Raw genomic sequence first — 12,889 nt, 5'->3', positions numbered from 1 at the left:
AGCTATGACTCCTAAAGACTCCTCATTATCTCATCAACAAAATAAGGGTTACTAATACCTGGCAGTGCTAAAATTCTCATCCTAAAAATCAAATGTCAAGTTGATTGTACATATTCCTGTACAGAGAAGGTACTCAATAAAGATTGTTAAATAAATATTTGTCAAATAGAAAGGTTCCTAAGGACTATAGGATAACAAATCAAAAAAAGTTTTAACTTTTAAAATATCACATTGATGAAATGAAATAAAGAAATGAAAAGTCAGCCCATCAATGTTTATAAATTCACCTTTCATTTTATTTGCTTTTCTTTACTTATATCTTGATCGGTAGCTTTTTCTGAATGTCTCCTCAGTATTAATTAAATTTTTCTTATCACCTCTCCCTTCTTTTTCCACAATAAATTCTAACTCTATCTTTATTTAATTTGAGTTTTTTCATAGTTATTTTCCCCCATTTCTTTCATCTCCCATGCATACTACTCTTTATCTTCCCTCATATTTTTATTACATTTCACCTCTAAAAATTCCTTGTAAGATAATGTTAAAAATAATTAAAATAATTTAAATTAAATTAATTAAATTAATTTATTAATTAAATTTAATTAAAAAATTAAATTAAAAATAATTTACCTACTACCTATGTGAGAGTGGGAAATAAAGCTAGTTTTTATTTAAATAGTTGATATGAAAGTAGGATGCTTTCTGCAATTAAATTTCACAAATTTTGAGTGAACATTTGTGACCAAATTATAAAACTAACAGAAGACTTTTTCCCCCCTAATTCACATGAAGGGATGTTCCCACCTCCCCCAGACGATGATATTTATGATGGGATAGAAGAGGAGGATGCTGTTAATGGGTAAGAATGATCAGCGAATTGCCTTTTTGCAAAGTATTGTATATACTGGAGTTGTATAGTTTTGATTTCTATTTAAAATAAAAAGCAGAAATAGCATTCCCTGTTACGTTACCAAAACTTATTTGAATGTTTAATTAACAGCATTAGTAAATGCGGAAGTGTAACTGCACCACACTTCAAATGAAGTGGTATATTGTTTGGAATAACCTTGACAACTACGTCAAAAGAAGTGAAATGAAAAAGGGATAAAGGATTAGAAGTGTTGCAGATTTTTTTTTCAAACTTTTCCCTATCATTTATTTATCAATCAATAATTTATTTTTATGACAATCTGGAAAGTTAATCAGTAGCATGGCTATCCTTTGTATATTAAACATAGTTGTAGGCAATCCAAATAAACTGAGATCATATGCTATCTGTGGCAAAACCAGTATTGAATCCTTTGGGTGTTTAAACTTTTGAAATGGTGTATTTTAAAATTTAAATACATTTAAAAAAATGTTTAATCTATTAACAACTTACTTTTAATACAGTATAGCTAAATTGATGTTTAAAACTTAATCCTGACTCAGCTCGCTAGTTTAAGAACCAGGAGAAATCTACCAAATAGGAAAAAATAACTTACCTATTTACCTAGTAGAAGCAGTATTCAAAGACCATAACCTATAAACGTAATAGCTTCATTTTGTTCAATACAATGAGTAGCTTACAGCCTGAATGATCAAAGCAGTATAATTATAAAAAATCTGATCAATGCCTGCATGCTCCAAAGCTCCACGCTACAGGATGAAGAGAAGAGTAACACGTGGTCCTGGGGGATTTTGAAGATGTTAAAGGGAAAAGATGACAGAAAGAAAAGTATACGAGAGAAACCAAAAGACTCTGAGTCAGACAATGAAGGTTCATCGTAAGAGTCGACCAACCACCAAATACAGTGCACGATAACAGCACTAATAATTTAATCAAATGCTGCTAATATTTTATAACCAATAACCAATTTCTGACAAACTTCTAACAATTTAATGTGTTTTTTCCATGAGTTATTCTAGCCTAATTTACTGTGTCACCCTTAAACTCATGCATTTATATAAGAGGAGCACAAAGGATTCGAAAATCATCATATGGTTCAAAAATATATTTTGCTTTCCATTCAAACATGTACAAGCACACACACGCACAAGTGTACACACACACACCCTCACACACTCATACACACTCACCCTCCATTTAGTAGGACTTTTTTAAACTGTGGCATCACATCTGAACGTTCACAATTCCAATGCCACATTTTATTATATAATATTGTATACTAACTATTCTTCAAAATATACATTCTCTTTTAAAAATTAATTGCTAGAAATAAAGGACACAATTTGGAATTTCTTTTCTCTAAGTACAGTATTTAAAGTCTTTGTAACTCTATATCACAATTGTGATATATTAATTCTACTTGAATTACATATTTATCCTATAATAAAATTATTCTAAATATCTTCAGTTTGTATAAATAAAACTAAAGCATAAATTTTATCTTTCCATACAAAAATAACCCTTTAGTATAAGTTCCATGTGTATGAATTTGAAGGATCTTAATTACACTCACTGGTACAGGATATCCTTATTTTATATGTGCCTAATAGATTCACCACACTTAACTGAAGTCTTTATAAGATGTTAATTCCACATAGAAGTCCTAATTTTAAACCCTTTTGTGAGACACTAAAACAACACTCAATAAACAGGACTCTTAAAATTATAAGTAAACATAGCAAATCTTCTCTTCATGCAGCATTATTCAAATGTAGTCCTTAGAAATAAGAGATTTTTTTTTTTTTGCTCTAATTACACACCAGCTAATTCTGGTTTTAGATCACTTGAACTAATGACCTTTCACACTTTACTGTAACTGTGCACCATTCTTCCAGTGATGTGTGTGTGTGTGTGTGTGTGTGTGTGTGTGTGTGTGTGTGTGTTTAAAGCTCAGAAAGTAATAAAAGCAAAGGTCTTTTTCTGTTGCAACTAAAAGCCTGATTTCAAATCACTTCTGTTAATAAGCTCTCACTCTCTAGTTTCAGTGGATTTTCCTCTCTTATTCACCATTCTTCTTTTGGAGATATACATGTACATATTGTTGAAACATGGTCATATAAGGATTCCTATGACCTCTGCTGATTTTGACTCTGCATTCCTATTCTTTGAGTCAAATAAACAGTTTTGGGCCTGAGCTATGCCACAGTGACTCCAGAATACTGAGACCATTTAATTACTCTGGTATGATTATATGCCCAAACTTCATAGAACAAATCTGCAAACATTGGTCTAATGGCTGTGAGCAAAATAAACCACTGGATATCTTGACTCTTGACTTTTTTGGTCAGCACTGGAGTTCACAAAAAGTCTTGCTAAATTCCAGATTGATGGACAAAACTTGGGACTTAGCAGAGAAATGGAGGATGAGAAAGGAATGACAGTCAGCAGATTAATTAGACTTTATAAGCCTCCAGGCTATTCATGTCTCTCCTAAATAAAAGACTCAATTTCTGTGTTTATATTGGTCTGATTATAACTGTGTTATCATTTTCTTTCCAGTTTCCCTTCTCCTCCTAAACAAGTGGGTAAGTAATAAAAGCTAATTGTATATTTTATATCTCACTTCTTGCAGATGAGGTAGTGGAAAGGATTGGCTATAGTCATGCTGTCTGAATTAAAGTCCTGACTCTGAAAATAATAAATTGTGTAACCTTGTCAAGTAACTTCACCTGGGGTCACCACAGTTTCTCAACAGTAAAATAGTGGGAAGAGGAAATTTTAAAATATCATGAATTTTGAACAGTTCTTCCAGCCATAGGATCACTATGGAGAAAGGGCCGAGTAGGGATGGACCCCAACATTCCCCATGGACCCTCCCCACCCCAATTCAGTCAGAGCTTGGTGTATTGGACTTATGCATAAAGATTTCTGAAAACATGCCACATTATATGCCATGAAGGTCCTTCTAAATCTAAATTTCTTTGATTTTTAAAATGTATCACTTATATTGTCTTTGGAAAATTTTCCACTGCTCAATGTGAAACAGTTTCTTCTTTGTACAATTTTGATCAGCTTATTTTTTTACCCCTGCTGAGACAGATCTTTAAAGGAGTTTTCTTAAGTTTACTTTGAACAAAATAAAATGTCTCACAAGAATATTCAGGGGCTTTCAAAAAGTTTATTTTGACTTGTAAATAAATTGAAAGAGGGCTTCCCTAGTGGCGCAGTGGTTGAGAATCTATCTGCCTGCTAATGCAGGGAACATGGGTTCGAACCCTGGTCTGGGAGGATCCCACATGCCGCGGAGCAACTAGACCCGTGAGCCACAACTACTGAGCCTGCGCGTCTGGAGCCTGTGCTCCGCAACAAGAGAGGCCGCAACAGCGAGAGGCCCGCGCACCGCGATGAAGAGTGGCCCCCACTTGCCACAACTACAGAAAGCCCTCGCACAAAAATGCAGATGCAACACAGCAAAAATAAATAAATTAATTAATAAACTCCTACCCCCAACATGAAAATAAATAAATAAATAAATAAATTGAAAGAGCAAACCAAACACAAAGATAATCTATTCTTCCAGACTGTTTATCTGACTTTGTTTTCAGTTATCAATTTGAAAATATGTAAGGCTCTAACTCAAATTGATCAATAACTGATAAGCTTATATCTTAATCTATAATTTTCAAAAAGTACTCAAGAAACTTAGCTCTTGGGCTCCCCTGGTGGCGCAGTGGTTGAGAGTCCGCCTGCCGATGCAGGGGACGCGGGTTCATGCCCCGTCCGGGAAGATCCCACATGCCGCGGAGCGGCTTGGCCGGTGAGCCATGGTTGCTGAGCCTGTGCGTCTGGAGTCTGTGCTCCGCAACAGGAGAGGCCACAACAGTGAGAGGCCCACGTACCGCAAAAAAAAAAAAAAAAAAAAAAAGAAACTTAGCTCCACAAATAGTAGGAACAAAATGGAAAAAATGTGATCAAATAAGTAAAAAATGTGTTTCTTGTTTTAATTTTCTTTCATTCTCAAAGGTGTATTAAGTGCATGTGCATGGAATAGTAACTTTTCCCTTTCTGGAAACCAGTGATATGTAATATTTTTACATATTTATTATAGATTCTTCATATAGTTGAGCACGTTTTATCCTGTGAAATTACTTAACCTGAGTGGGAGGAAAATACACACACAAGCACACACACACACACACATATATACATACATATACAGAGCATATATATACATATGTGTGTGTGTGTACATATATACAGAAGGGGGGGATTTTTTTTTTTTAGTTGCACCAGGTCTTAGTTGTGGCAAGCAGGCTCCTTAGTTGCGGCTCCCCGGCTCCTTAGTTGTGGCATGGGAACTCTTAGTTGTTGCATGCATGTGGGATCTAGTTCCCTGACCAGGGATCAACCCAGGCTCCCTGCATTGGGAGCGTAGAGTCTTATCCACTGTGCCACCAGGGAAGTCCCAAGGTGGGGGGGGGGGGATTTTTTAAAGGAAATCAAATCCTTACCACTACCAGAGAGCATTTTAAACTTTCTGTGATAATCATTTCTTAAAACATTTGTACTCTCTTCAACTCATCTCTTCAGCTTAATTTGCTGTGGAGCAACTTAATAGGTGTAGAGAGGATGCATTCCTCCTGACTTTATTAACAAGAAGTCTAGGATCAAGAAAAATGTCTACGTATTGGAAAAGCCATTGAACCAGTTAAGGTCATAGCAACTTTTCCACCAATACTGATTCTCAAGACCTGCTGGTATCAGAAGTGTCTTTTATTTTACAATAGTGCCACACATAATATTCCTACAAGGTAAAAGTTAATAAAGACAGATCAATGAGTAAAAAAGAGGGATAGATAGATAGATGATAGATAGATAGGCACAAAGGCAAAGACATATAAATAAAGTGATATATATTATCCTAGCACCCCAAATCCCATCAAAATCTTTACTTCAATCTCTACCTACAGCCAATGGCCAGTAATATTGATTTGCTTGTCAGCAATCTACTAATCTTACAATTCATCACACTTGTGGATATTCAAATACTCTCAGTCACTGCTTTAGGGTTTTTTTCCTGATAACAATAGTTATTATCATTGTCACTATTTTGTTGTTGTTGTTGTTTTTCTTTTTGAGGGATATTTAACACAAGCATCAAGGAAGAGAGGAACCTCTCTCTCCCTTTTAAGGAATAGGCAGTGCTTCCAGGAGAAATGTACAGAGACCTCAGGAAAACTTATTTTGTTGTCCTTGAAACAATCTTTATATTAAAATCCCATTGAATGCTCATATCAAAATGTACATTAACAGTGTTTCAACATTTGCTATTGTGTCTTTTGTTAGACATGGGAGATGACGTTTATGACGATGTGGATGCCTCTGATTTCCCTGCTCCACCACCAGAGATGAGGTAATTTAAATGTTCTCATTACAGTGAAGTTATGAAAATCAGACGGTTTAAGAAAATTCAGCTGGAATAAAAGCCCAGTGAGGGCGTGTGTACTGTGTGCCATCCTGTTGGCTCTGTTGTCCTCTCCCTGATCCCAACTCTGACCTCTCTGCCAGGTTTGTGAATGGATGGATAGCCCAGGTTCTCCTCCTCCTTCTCTCTCTCGCTTCCCCTCACCCCTTCCCAGTGGTCCTTCTTCCTGACCCCTGATTATCTTCTGACCTATGACTCACCAATGTCTTCATTCATTTATTCACTCATTCACTGGGAAAATATTTGAGAGCCTGATCGCAACTGCTCTCACTGATTCATTCGCTCCCTTTTTTACTTTTTTCTCAAAACGTTTTTTATCTTGAACACACTGCTTAGTTTATGTCTCAATCCTAACCCACCTGCTTCAAGCCTCCTCCATCCTCCACAAGAAGATCGTTTCCTTTTATGAAAAAAAAAAGAGAGCAGATTTGTGTTTTGAAAGGACTTTTACGAGTTATGTCACTTTTTCACAAAATCATCTGATTCTCAAAGGTTCCATTCAAACAAAAACAGTCAACAGTGAATAGTGACATTCTTTAACTTACCTAAGGCTTCAATTTAATTTTAGACAAAAGTTGTAAGAAAACCTAAAATCAATTAATAGAAGAGGAGTACCTTTACAAAATTCTTTTGTAATAGAAAATAACATGTTAGGATGCTTTTTTATACCCCAATAAATATGTGAGATGATCTGATACATGCAATGTATGGAAGCAAGAACACCTCTCTAGCTTTTTCAAGAAAAAAGAAAGATGAATAAAAAGATCTTGAAGTTGATCAGTTAAAGGATAGAAGTAACATCAATGGAATACAGTAAGTGGTGTCTTCTGAGCTGTACTGGTAAAAAATGCATGAGTGAACTCTAAGTTTATGTTTTTGTCTTTTTTTTTTTTTTTTTTTTTTGCGGTACGCGGGCCTCTCACTGTTGTGGCCTCTCCCATTGCGGAGCACAGGCTCCGGACTCGCAGGCTCAGCGGCCATGGCTCACGAGCCCAGCCACTCCGCGGCACGTGGGATCCTCCCGGACCGGGGCACGAACTTGTGTCCCCTGCATCGGCAGGCGGACTCCCAACCACTGCACCACCAGGGAAGCCCCTCTTTTTTCGTTTTTTTTACCAACATTGTTAAACTAATTTTACACAACAAGAGCAAGATCAAAGAAACTGAGGGGAAAATATCCTGTTATTTATATAAGAAGATCAAGTTCTACAGGCAAAACACACCAGAAATATGAAAGGAGAATCATTCTCCTTTTTCAGTTCTCCATGAAAGGAAAATCTAATCTTCAGAAATATGTTAAGTTTTAATATTCCTCACCATTGGGACGTCGCTTCTATTCCTGACAGTTTTAAGCACATTTTTGTCTTTAATATTACTGTAGAAATGCCACCACATTCCATTAAATAGCTCTCTAGGAACCCAGAGTCACCCACTGGCCCTTTTCTTTAAGCAAAATAAGCCCCAGCTGATTAAACTTTGTGCGATATGTACTAATTTCTTTCCCGTTGCTTATTTTCAGAGTTTAAGGCAATTGTGTGTCTCTAACACAGCATTCTATTTTTTTAAATAAATTTCAATAAATTACCTTTAACGAGAGCTTGTGGGGCATTTTTAACATTCATGTATATTCTGATTGCTCCAGAGTGCTAATCCGGGCCAGCGATTCCACTACTACCCAGGTACCATCAGAGAGAGGGTATGAGGGACAATGCAGAACCTAGGGCAGGACAGTGTGCTAATTCATTTCCCAGTGAATGAACTAAATTCTAAGATTCAAAATTTTTAAATAAATCAGTTACAAACAAAACTTTACCTTAGGTAATCAAAATTAATGTCAGTGTTTAAAATTTTTCATTATTCACAAATATTCTGATTTTTTAAATTCCCTCCTACAGAGAGTCACAGCCTTTCCCTAACATCCATACTTAACCCAGGAATTGTTCACAACCTTGGTTGCAAATTAATATCACCTGGGAACTTTTAAAATACATACGTCAGTACCTGGACCTCACTCAATTTAATTAATTAGAATTTTTAATTAATTTAATTTCTGGGAATTAGACAAGGGCAGTGGTATTTTTTTAAAACTTCCCAGGTGATCCTATATGTGGCCAGGCTGGAGAATCACTACCTCAGAGCTGTTCACCTGTCTTATAATAATTGGCTTTAGTTGGTATCATGAGATGTGACCCTGGCTTTGTTTTAAGTAGATTATATATAGATAAATTTTTTAAGCCATAAAAATCAGTCTTTCACAAAGTGTTCTTTTTTAAAAAGCCTTTTCTATGACATTAGCCAAACCACTTAATTATCTAGGAAGGGTTGAAAAATATAAGGGGTTCAAGAATAGGTTGAATCATATGAAACTGCTGGTATGTAACGATGTTTAAACTATACTTCAGTCATTTTATACCATTCAACATAATACATTATCTCTCACTTCCATTTTAACTCAGTCTGTATTCTTTTGAAAATCTATTCTGCATTATGAAATGTCATCATTTATTACAATGAATGTACTAGATTTCTAACAATGATAATTGAAAATGAAATTTAACAAAAATGTAATGTTATGAATTGTCTGTTATACACTATTCTTCTTATATTTTGAAACTAAATGCTATTTTATGTGTGTTCTGCCATCCTAGTCAAGGAGCCAAGGCCAAGGCAGAAGAAAAAGACCCTAAGAAACTAAAAAAGCAAGAAAAAGAAGAAAAAGACTTCAGGAAAAAATTTAAAGTATGTTTACATTTAAATATCATACAAAGTTCAAAGTGCTAATGAAAAAATTGATGATTTTTAAAAGTGTAATTATCAATATCACAGTTCTCCATCACAACTCCTTTATTTTCTACAAAATTTATTTTAGATTTAAATTTATTCCTATAAGAAATTAAGTAAACTCTCATACGCAATATATGTACTGTGATAATCATCTAAATTTAGCTGTCCTTTGAAACTTAATCAGAAGGTAAGCTAAAAATAGAATAGATAAAAAAGATGTGAGATAGATAGATACATGTGAAATATTATTCAGCCACGAAAAACAAGGAACTCCTGCCATTTGTGACAACATGGTTGCACCTTGAGAGCATTATACTAAGCAAAATAAGTCAGAATGACAGAGACAAATACTGTGTGATATCACTTGTATGTGGAATCTAAAATAACCAAACCCACAGAAATCAAGAGTAAAATCATGGTTACCAGAGAAGGGGAGCATGGTGAGATGTCTGTCAAAAGGTACAAATACTCAGTAGTTAGATGAGTAAGTTTTAGGGATCTAATTACAGCATGGTGCTTATAGTTAGCAATACGGTATTATATACATGGAAGTCCCTAATGGAGCAAATCTTAAATGTTCTCACTATAAAAAAAGAAATGGTAATATTGCGAGGTGATCAAGCCAATAGAATTTACGTTCTGGTTGTTATCATTTTGCAATATATGAGTGCGACAAATCAACACATGCATTACATCTTAAATTTTAAAAAACTTTTTATTTTAAAAATAATTATTAGGGGCTTCCCTGGTGGCTCAGTGGTTGAGAGTCCGCCTGCCAATGCAGGGGACACGGGTTTGTGCCCCGGTTCGGGAGGATCCTACATGCCGCGGAGCGGCTGGGCCCGTGAGCCATGGCCGCTGAGCCTGCGCGTCCGGAGACTGTGCTCCGCAACGGGAGGCCACAACAGTGAGAGGCCTGCGTACCGCCAAAAAAAATAAAATAATAATAGTAATTATTATTAGGTTGGTGAGGTTATGAGTGATTTTTCTCCAAAGAAGTTTTTGTTATTTTTTGAAAACAAGGAACTAGTTATTTAACAAAGATTTTCTTAATAAATCTGTCCTAAATGAATTACTTTAATACTACGCATCAATCAATAAGGTAAATGTTTTTCCTTATTTTTCCAGTTTGATGGTGAAATTAGAGTCCTCTATTACACCAAAGTTGCACCCTACTTAACTTCTAAAAAGTGGGGGAACAGAGATCTACAGGTGAAGCCTGGAGAATCCCTGGAAGTTATACAAAACACAGATGATACAAAAGTTCTCTGCAGGAATGAAGAAGGAAAATGTAAGTCACTATTTATTCTTTATCGCTAGGACGCCCCAGAATTTAACGACTAAACAAGTTTTAGTGATCACTCCTATTTGTATTAACTGTTTTTGCTCCATGCTTTGTGAGTTGTGGAAAACATTAAGAAACTGGAGACCTCGCTGTGCTGGAATCAATGTATTTTATTTTAATTTTTTTTTTTTTTCATTTCCCACCTGCTATATTTGGCACTGAGTTGCCAAAGTTATGCCAAATTCGTGCTTCTGAAAATGTGGTCCCCAGACCACCAGCATCAGAAAACTCCTGTGTGTATTACAATTCTAACACCCTGGACCCACCCTTGACTTGCTGAGTCATGTACTCCGTGGGTCAGACAGAGTCTGTGATCATAACGGCTTCCCTAGTTTGCTCCTACGTACACTAAAGTGAGAACCACTCTGCTAAAGTAGTGAGTGGTTCTTGCTCTGGTCTGGTTTGAAATTATATCACATATGTCACACCTAGAATCTCCAGTTTTCCTACCTTGCAAATTCACTTGTTTTCACTTCCTGTTCGGCCACATTTAATACGACATTCTATTCCAAATAAACACAAGAGTGTCCTGTCCTCTCTGACTTTCTCAGCTACTAAAGCTGGCAGATGGAAATGTTTTTGTCCAGTTTTAAAAGGAAGCTTATTTCATTTAACGTCCAGAGAAGAGTAAGTCAAAATTATGTTGTCCTATATTTAAAATTGAATGGCCAACATGGCTGTCCCATATCAGCTCGGTAAGTCTGCACGGAAAACACAAACTTTGAGTTCAATTTTAATGACAGGAAGGTGACTCAGGTACAGGAACCGAAGTAGATGTTTTAAGAATAAAATACAGTGACTCAAGGGTGGGGAAAATGGATCTAAAGCTTTTATGGAAGGGGTGTGGTTGGCTTTAAAAGGAAAAAATGGAATGTGGGTGCAAAGGATAACAGGCAGGGGTATGTAGTGTTACGACTTGAAGGTTACTGGAGATAATTCAAAGATGGAGCTCCAGAAGACAAAGAAAACCCCCATTCAGACCAGGATTTGTGAAGATGTACCCCAAGGAATAGTCTTAAATGCAGAATAACTACATGCTTTAAAAGGTCATCAAAATATTTTAAAATGTTCAAATTTTTAAAATTATTAAATAAGTTATGATAAATATATAAACTGAGTATTTTCCAGGGTGATTATGATAGCATGAGGAAATTCTCATGATACAACAGTAAGAGGAATAAGAAGCCTGCTTAAAGTAGGATAGGATTTATTTACAGCCATGTTAAAAAATATGTAAATAAAAGAAACCAAACTAAAATCCTAATAGTGGCTGATTAGGGTGATGGACCTAAATGATATGTTTCCTTCCCTCTACTTTCCAAATTATTTCACATTTTTCACAACAGAGAATTGTTCTAGTACTTGTCATGTGGACCTTTCTCCAGGGGAAAAGCTTCAGATTTATCTTGACCTGCTGTCCTGAGATTTCTGTCCCCACAACAAATCCCATCTAGAGCAATGCTCCTCGACTCCAAAGTACATACACTTCATGTGGGGATCTTGTTAAAAATGCAGATTCTAACTTAGCAGGTCTGAGGTAAGGTGTTTTCCCAAGCTCGCAGGTAATTGATGCTGCTGGTCCGCAGAACATACTCTGAGTAACAGGATATAAATGACCTCAACAACAAACATGTATAGATACAGATGAGCAGATGTAGATTCAGCATCAAAAACAGAAATTCAGAGGAGACTCCTACCTAGGAACCAGTAGACCCTAAGAATGAGGAAAAGCAACAGCCATTCTGGGATAATTTGTAGTCTGCTATCATTTTCTACTTCGACATCAATAATTCTAAATACTGCTATGAATACTGGAGGACTCCTATCCTCTTAGAATTTATCATCTGTTAAAAATGAGAGGTGAAAACATTACATGACATTCTGGTAGATAAAATCAAGAGTTCCTTGTACCTTTTATCTTCTTTTTTTTTTTTCTGCGGCAGGACCAATGCACCTTACAATTCTCAAGCTCACTGATAACTAATTCAATTCTTAGGTGGTTTTAGGGTCCACCTCGGACAGAATGAAAACCAGATGATTATATCAGTAGCACTTGCGTACTAGTTGTTTTTTATTTATAGACTTTCTTTGGCCTGGACTTTGTCTTAGTTTGGCTTTCCCATTTGGGAGGAGATTCTGGGATACTCCCATGAGCACATGGAGAAGTAGACTGGGAAGAGAAGGCAGCTAATAAAATCTTGTTAATAAACTGGGAAGAGAAGGCAGCTAATAAAATCTTGTTATCAAAAAAAGGTACACTTGGGTAGTAGGAGCTTAATCAGTTGGGAAATCGGAGTGGCAGTGTTATCCCATCCGGTGGGAAACAAACTGGGGTACTTATACATCAACTCTGTGTCCATCAGGAATTGAAGCCTACTCCTGGGCA

The 12,889-nt window shown here is 36.0% G+C and overlaps 1 protein-coding gene across 3 annotated transcripts in view; it reads left to right on the top strand.

Annotated features, from left to right (window-relative positions):
• The window catches only part of FYB1 (FYN binding protein 1), a 180,274-nt gene that overhangs the window by 156,509 nt on the left and 10,876 nt on the right, over positions 1-12,889 (top strand). The window contains exons 11-16 of one of the 3 annotated variants that reach the window (XM_067730566.1): positions 793-859; positions 1,632-1,766; positions 3,449-3,474; positions 6,236-6,302; positions 9,023-9,113; positions 10,287-10,449. In XM_067730566.1, coding sequence (XP_067586667.1) covers positions 793-859; positions 1,632-1,766; positions 3,449-3,474; positions 6,236-6,302; positions 9,023-9,113; positions 10,287-10,449 — 549 coding nt within the window. The other 2 variants (XM_067730567.1, XM_067730568.1) reach the window with 2 other exon arrangements.

This window comes from Pseudorca crassidens, chromosome 3 (genome assembly GCF_039906515.1).
Source record: "Pseudorca crassidens isolate mPseCra1 chromosome 3, mPseCra1.hap1, whole genome shotgun sequence".
Taxonomy (NCBI): Eukaryota; Metazoa; Chordata; class Mammalia; order Artiodactyla; family Delphinidae; genus Pseudorca; species Pseudorca crassidens.
This window is presented reverse-complemented; position numbering and strand designations above follow the sequence as displayed.